The sequence below is a fragment of the Phaethon lepturus genome, unplaced genomic scaffold (genome assembly GCF_000687285.1).
Source record: "Phaethon lepturus isolate BGI_N335 unplaced genomic scaffold, ASM68728v1 scaffold12510, whole genome shotgun sequence".
NCBI lineage: Eukaryota > Metazoa > Chordata > Aves > Phaethontiformes > Phaethontidae > Phaethon > Phaethon lepturus.
In genome coordinates this window covers 42,845-50,303 of record NW_010509874.1, presented here as the reverse complement: position 1 = coordinate 50,303, position 7,459 = coordinate 42,845, and the positions used below count along the sequence as shown (strand labels likewise).

General features: G+C 49.3%; 1 protein-coding gene across 1 annotated transcript; it reads left to right on the top strand.

Moving 5' to 3' along the window:
* Positions 1–6,388: 6,388 nt before the first annotated feature.
* On the top strand, positions 6,389–6,769 carry KCNE1 (potassium voltage-gated channel, Isk-related family, member 1). Its single transcript, XM_010289609.1, has one exon. The coding sequence runs from the start codon at positions 6,389–6,391 to the stop codon at positions 6,767–6,769; it is 381 nt and encodes a 126-aa protein (XP_010287911.1).
* Positions 6,770–7,459: the final 690 nt, after the last annotated feature.

The window sequence follows — 7,459 nt, the reverse complement described above, 5'->3', positions numbered from 1 at the left end:
AGCCAGCCTCTGCCTGCTGACACCCCGGGGGACTACCCCAGGGGGATTACCCCAGGGGCTTTCCAGGGCTCACATCTTCCTGGTTCTCTTCCCCCAGGAGGGGCCGGAGCCCTGCGCCCAGCCGTGCTTTGCTGCCAGGTCTGTACCCACGCTCGGCGCAGAGGGGCTGGGGACCAGAGCGGGAGGTGGCAGAGAACCGGGAGGCTGCGAGAGCCACAGAGCTACCGAGCCGCGGAGCTGAACCGATGGAGGAGACGAGGGAGCCGGGGCTCTGCCTGCCGGGTTTTGTTTGCTGTTACAGCCGTGCCAGTGTCTGCCTGCTCTTTTGGGCTGGGTGCGAGCCTAAGGCGGCTGCATCTGGGAGGATACACTTGGTTGCATATTGTTTGGGGGGGGTTGCTGGGTTTTCCACTTCAGAATAGTATGATCCATATGCAGCGTGTGTAAGAGGACTGAATTTCTATCTTGTGACCAGACAAAACTTGTGCTCTTGGGAGGAAACTAGTGTACCCCACTGCATGAGTGTTGCTTTTTAAAGCGGCACAAGGACCTGAAGTGTTGCTCAGGTGGGTGGGGATGGAGGGCCCCAGGACTGGTTGGGAGAGGCTACGGATTCACTAGAGAAAGGTGGGGACTGCGGAAGGTGCGTGCATCTTGTGTGTAACTGCAAATCTATCCGTACAACCCTGCTTGCTTCTGGGCTGCGCTGTTGTCCCATCTCTGGTAGGATCGCAGCGTCCTGGATGCTGCAGTGTTGCAAAATTTCCAGGAGCTGGAGGGAGGAAATGGGTCTATCTTGTGCAACGCTCTGGCCTCCAGAAAGCCGTCTGACCTACTCATCTCTGTAATGAACAGCCAGGGAAATGAGCCAGGGAGGTCAGTAGATCCATTGCTGTATGGTGGTGGAGAAGCACATCATTGGCAGAAAATGTGGGGAAGCGGGCAATGTGCTGTGCTAATGTTTGCTACTAGCGTGGCACAGGCTTTTTTTTTGTGTGTCATCAGTTCATTAGAAGTTGCTAGAGCTACGCATTTTCTAAAGGTATGTATTCCTCTAGACTCCCTCAGTTTCTGGTGCTTGGTTACTGATGCTTTTGGCAGCAATATGAGAGAGAGATTGTTGGAGGCGTTTGCTTGGTATAAATTAGAATACAGGTCCTTTGATTTGTGAGAGCTGAGAAAATTGTAATAGGAGACGAGCATCTGTCATTTAACATTCACCCCTGTCTACATGATAAATATCACATTTTAGCCTCAGCGGGGAAGAAAACTACAGCTAGCCAAAGCAAATCAGTTTGCCCACCTAATGCTCAAGGACAAAATTCCCATGGAGCTCCAAAGCCAAGTATCACATCCTCTAGGTGCATTAACATGACAGAATATTGCCTCTTTTCTCTTTAAACCCCAGTAGCCGACTGGGACACAACAACATCCCGCAGCGTGTGCTTCTCTGAAGCTCAGCTGCTGGAAATGAGCACGACTCAGGGGCAGAGAGGACCATGCCGGAGCCAGCGGCTCCAACTGAGTTGGGTGCACTCCACTGGCAGCGGCATCCAGGCTCACGGAGAACCTCCAGCCTGCCTGTGAGCGGATAGACCCATTCTGCCTTGCCTTTGTTGGTCTGAGCTAGGTCTAAGTCGGTTCTGACATTTATAGCGTAGACAGAATTTACATTAAATGCCAGCTCTCTGCAGCTGCCAATCACTCCATTTGACCTCAAACGCCAATTTGCAGCTCTGTAGTGATATCCCCATCGCAGTCCTACCTGCCCAGCAGCAGCGAGTGTGACTGCCTCAGCACCCAGACAGGCACAGGCGTGCTCCCCAGTGGCTCAGCTTGGCCTCTCGTCAGACTCAAACTGGGGTCAGATGCCACATCACGAAGGCAGTCTCATGGACTTGCATTTTGCAGCTCTGGCACTCCAGAGGTGTAAGCATTTGGACGTTCAAGAGATTAAGAGTAGGTCTGTCGTTGCATGGTCATTCTGGAAAGACATACCCTCAGCCATGGGACAGTTTCTGAGACGGCAGAGAGACGTGATGCACGCAGAGCCTATCCACACTTTCCTATGCATCTCCATCCTCCAGTCCCACAGTGTGTCCTGCTTCATAGCTCCAGGAGTAACTGGGTCTTCCCTGAGCTTGGCCGTCACAGCCCTCCATCACGCGCAGCCTTTTTAAATGAAGGGGCTTTGGTGGCTTAAAGCTTTCTTCCCTAATTCCTCCTGCTAACTGTTAAATGCAGTCTTGACAGATGGCCTCTGCCAGAGGTCCCTCAGCCCTCTCCTTCAGGAGGCATCTGTCAGAGTTGGTGCTGGGCCAGTTTTCCTTCCACGCCTGGTGGAAGATAGCACCATGAAAAATGTGGCCGACAGAGATTTGTTTATTTTTCACTTTTCCTTCAAGAGAGCAGCTTTCCACCTCTAATAGGTCTCCCTTCCCTTCCCTCAGTTGCCCTCCATGGCTCTTGCCCAAGCCATGGGAATTTGGGGGAGCAGCAGGTACTCCTATAGGGATGATGGGAGGTGTTGAGGTTGATCAGTGTCAACAGATTCTGGTGTGCTTGGGAATAAGCAGGGTAGGACTCAATCTTCTCTACACAGGGGCCTTTGGGGTGTATGAGGCAAGGGAGTAGTGGGTTTGGTTGGTTTTTCCCCTACCAGTGGAGTGTCACCACTGCAAGGAACATCTCACCTGTGTAAGTACATCCCTAGGGAAACTTTTGCATAGAGCAATGTCCTGGTTAAAGGCATCCCAAGCAATACAGGGCAACAGACTGAGAAACCAAACACTGTCTAGGATCCTCAGATCGTCACTGAAGTTAGATCAAATGCATGGTTTTACACCTGCTGAGAACATGTTCATTTACAAGCGATGTTTTAAAATGCTTTGGAAGGGGTGGATAAGCTGCCTTCAGATGATTTTCCTCCCTCCACCGACTGTAGAAACTGTAGGCTATACCCATCTGGCCACATAGAGACATTTACAGTGTAGGTCTGTCTCCTAGAGCCCTGCTTTTGGCCATTCCCCAACTCTGGAAACCTGCCTGTGGCATCTTGCCTGTGGCATCTTAAACCCACCCTCTCCATGAAGGCATCATTCAGAGGAGGTCCCTCTCTACCTCCCAGAAGAAATCCATGGCATGAGAGAGAGGGCAAGTGGCAGGTGGGAGAGAGGAAAGGACTAAGGATCAGTGAGCAAGGGCCAACTCCAATGGTGCTGCTCAGCACCGCAGGCCATGGCCCATGGGGCAGTGGTTCAGGTCATCAATGACACTTAATTGGAAGATGAGCTTGGGTGATGCCAGCAGTACACCTGCACTGCTGGGAGACCCACACATTGAGAAGCAACCTGCACTGAGCCCATCACTTTTGCTTTGGACATCTATGTCCACCTGTATTTAGTGTAACGGATGGAGAAGCAGCAACGCACCTGAGAGCTGGATGTGGCCCAGGCTGCTGCCAGCCTTAGGGAATTCTCTCTGAATCCCTGGACAGTGACAAAAGTGGCTGAACTGTTAAGTTTTGCCCCAGGTCATTTTTAACACAGGCAGTTAACACAAGCTGCTCAGTGCTTGCCCCCTCAAAAGAGGTAGGAGGGGTGGCCCCCCAGCAGGCACTGAAACCTCCTGTGGGGTGGTGTGGGATGGGGACCACCACCCCAGGTGAGGTCCCAGCTTACCAGGATGCAATCCAGGTAAACTGGGATGCTGATTTTGGGCTGGACACGATTTCACTCAGAGCTCCTCAGGGGAGCCCCAAAAGGGGACGGGGAGTTGCACAGGGCTTGTGCAGTGCCAGATGAGGCCTTTAGGTTTGCTGAGATTTCAGGAGGAGATTTCCTGGGGAACAGGAGTGTGCCCTCTCCCTCCCTTAGCCTCTCCTGTTATTGCCATCTGATGCGCTTATGGAGATGGGGCCATTCAGCTCCCTGCAGGCTTCCAGCCCGGCTGACATGCAAGCAACCCTAAAGTGGGCAACACTTTGCAACCCTCAGAAACCTCCCAAAAGAATATAGGGAGGTAGCTGAGAATATTCGACTTCAAAATGTCAATTCATCAGCACTGGAGGTGTTGTTAGTGCTACTGATAATTATTATGAGAAGTGATTGCCTGTCTTTCTGGAAAAAGTTGACAGCGCCGGTGAAATTCTTCTTTGTTTTGCCTGAAAGTTATTGCAATGATTTGCACATGGTTTTACATTTTACAGTGTCGACACGTTCTACATGCTTAGGAGGAGTAATCTCAGATAAATGTTTAAACTTCTTTTTCTCTTCCTTTCCTTCTTAGAGGATCTGAACACAGCTGTGAAATGTGAATAGATTTTAACTATTAAGCCCGAGCTGCCAAGATGTTATTTCCTGTATCTTTGACTCATAGAACTGAAGAAATAAATTGAATCAGAATATTGTTTTGTACAGGGGATTTTTGTCTCCCTCTGCCACCCCCAGGCTTGGCTCTATTTAAAGCCAAAATACCAAGGCATACTCTCATGGGTGCTCATTTTTCCTGCTGGCGAGGCACCTCGTGGCAGGAACTGCTTGCTTGGAGCAGGGTGAGTCTGAGCCCACAGGAGCTTGACCAGGGCTCCCAGTGGTCACCTACTCGCCAGGGGAAGGAGTCTGATGTCATCTGGTGTGGGCTGGTGCCGCTCGTGTCCCCCAGGATTGCATGGTGAGGAGAACAGGGCTTTCTCTATAGAATTTATCATCCTGGGTTGAGCATCCGCCTCTCGGCGAGACCCAGCCCCAAATCCATGACTGCACAGCTGGGAGGTCTAGAAAAAGGGTTTGGACTAACAATCAGCACATGCAGTTGCAGTAGCAATTAATTTATGTGAGTATGTTTGATCATCTTCATGTCTGCACAAACTGTGTACTTCATTCGACCGCAACGGCATCTGCCAGCACAGAACACGCCGGGTAAATAACTGCTCTTAAAACAAGTGACAGCAGGTCATAAGTTCTTATTGCTTCCTCTGCCTCAGCATCCCCTTTTCCAGCATTTATGCCATAATGAGGTGCAGACAATTCAAAGAAGACTCCAGAAACATCTCATCTACTGCAGTGTCATTACCAGCAGCTGGAGGCTGTGTGCACAGCTGAACTCCCTCCCGTGCAGAGGTCCCGCACAGCATCTATGCATCATTAGTGTCGCCCTCATGGAGGGGTGTAATTGCTGCCGAGGCCTTTTGGTGGCTTTCTGCCCAAGGCTTCATTTCATTCTTGATGTATTGTAAGTTATTATAACATAGTGCCTCTTAAAAAAACCCACCAAAACAACGAAAGGTAAGTATGCTAGAGAAGCTTTTGCTAACATGCTGGCCTGCTCTCACAGATTTAAAACCGTAGAAAGCACTGACAGCCATCTTATGTGATTGCAAGATCACTGTCACAGAAGTCACCTTGAATAACAGTACCTCATTCAGATGTGCTAAGGGCAAAAACAGAGGGAGACTGTTGTCTTAATTTTCTAGAGACATTTAAATTAGGCATTGTAGTGAGATTGTCAGTCATGTTACCTGGCTGCTGAGGCTTGGGGACTGCAGTGCTGATAGGATTGCTCTTACTGAGTGATTTACAGCTGACATTGGAAAGGGGAAAAGGACCCTTCAGCTTCTTGTATAAGACTGTCAATGCAGGGTGCAGTGACTAGGAGGCTTTGGACATCCAGGTGCTTCTCGGTGTTACCTTCTCCTGCCCTATTCCTGACCTGCAGTGATGCCAGTGGAAGTCCTCCTCATCAGACAATAAAACACCGGTTGCACAGCCATTTAGTTTAGAGGAGAAAGCACTGAATTACTTGGGGGAGAACTGCCAGTCTCTAGGAGGGAGGAAGAAAGGAGCTGCTTTTCCTTTCCGCTTCTGGGTAGGCAGTTGCTATAGACTCCCTTTCTCCCCACTCCTTGGGCAAATGCCCATTGGGAAGTTGCATTAGGTTAGTGTGGGATACATTTCTGCCAGATGTTTGGTTGCTTAGTTTTCCATGGTGTATATCATTATGAGAGCTGCGAAAGAAAGGTAAGACTCCTCGACAGGGCTGGACAAGAGGAGCCTTCTGCAGGTACTGAGTGATTTCAGGTACAGAAGTTTTGTTTCTGAATTCCATACTTAAGCTGAAAGTAGAGGAGGGAGGACCAAGAGAAGCCATGATAACAATCTTCAAAGCCAGAAGCGGTTGCCACAGAGTGGGAGTGAGACAATCCTCATGCCTGTGGGGGCTCGAGGGAGAAGCCATGGCTTTAAATAGCAGGTAAAGAATCAGTAAAGGGAGACAGAGAGAATCGCATCTTTATCTGACGATTTATCTGGCATGTCCCTGATTTTTATGCTTTTCTAGAAAAACTACAAATAAGGAAGGAAGAAAGAATTGCGAAGGACAGAAAAACAAGATGTTGGCACTGTCTAACAATACAGCCCTGAATTCACTCCTCTCCAAGTTGCTTCAAGACTACCTGGAGCAGATGAATAGCTCTGCACCTTCCCAGGTCAGTAGTGCCAGCAGCAACCTGGAAATCATCTACGTGCTGCTGCTGGTCGGCCTCTTCGGCTTCTTCACGGTGGGAGTCATGCTGACCAACATTCGCACCAGGAGGCTGGAGGACTCCCGCGACCCTTACAACACCTACATTGCCACAGACATTTGGCACAAGAAGGACAGGGAGTATTTTCAAGCCAAGCTCATAGAAAATTACAAGCTGTGCTGTGTCTTTGAAAACCAGCTGGCCGTGGAGCAGCCAAGCACACAAATTCCCGAGGCGAAGTCTTCCTAGCAAAATGGGAGAAAGGATTGCACTTTGCCCAGGGACAACTCAAATGATACCTGGTATGAACCAGATTAGCTGTTTGCCCACCTGCAGAGCTGCAGGTGATGGCCTCGGTCAGGCTGAATAACCATGAACTGATGGTGAAGCTGACGGGTCTGTGATGGCCCTGGTGCTGCAAAAGTGCCCGGCCACCCATACCTTGTTGCAGCCACTGTAAGGTCAAGGAGGGGGACACACAGCGGGAGTATCGTGGACTCATCAGCTTCACCTAGCGAAAAAAGCAAATGTCGGTGTCGCCAGTTGTGAACGCTTGTGGTAGTCTAAGTAATTAAAGCCAAATTGGATCAAACACAAGCTAGAGGCATTTACAGCCAAGTATGGTTTAAGAAATAATTTCCAAGTATGACCAGTTTATTCCAGGAAAAAAGTAGCTGAAATATTTCATTTGCATTTTTGTCCAGCACAGAATAATAATTTTATAAATTGTATAATGTTGTGCATAACCTGCTTCCTTCAGAATCACACACCTCTTTGAGATAAAATTTTCAAAAAAGATTCCCATTTTTTGCTGAAAACCACTTCTGTGGAAAAATGCAGGCTTTGGGGGGGAATTTTTCAGTGACTGTCCCTAATTCCTAGCAGGTACCCCAGATCAGTCTTGCTGGCTATTTTTGGTTTTCCTTCTCGTGGATAAGG

Excerpts from the sequence above, each read along its gene's own strand:
- KCNE1 (XM_010289609.1), top strand. The coding sequence starts at position 6,389 with ATGTTGGCACTGTCTAACAATACAGCCCTGAATTCACTCCTCTCCAAG.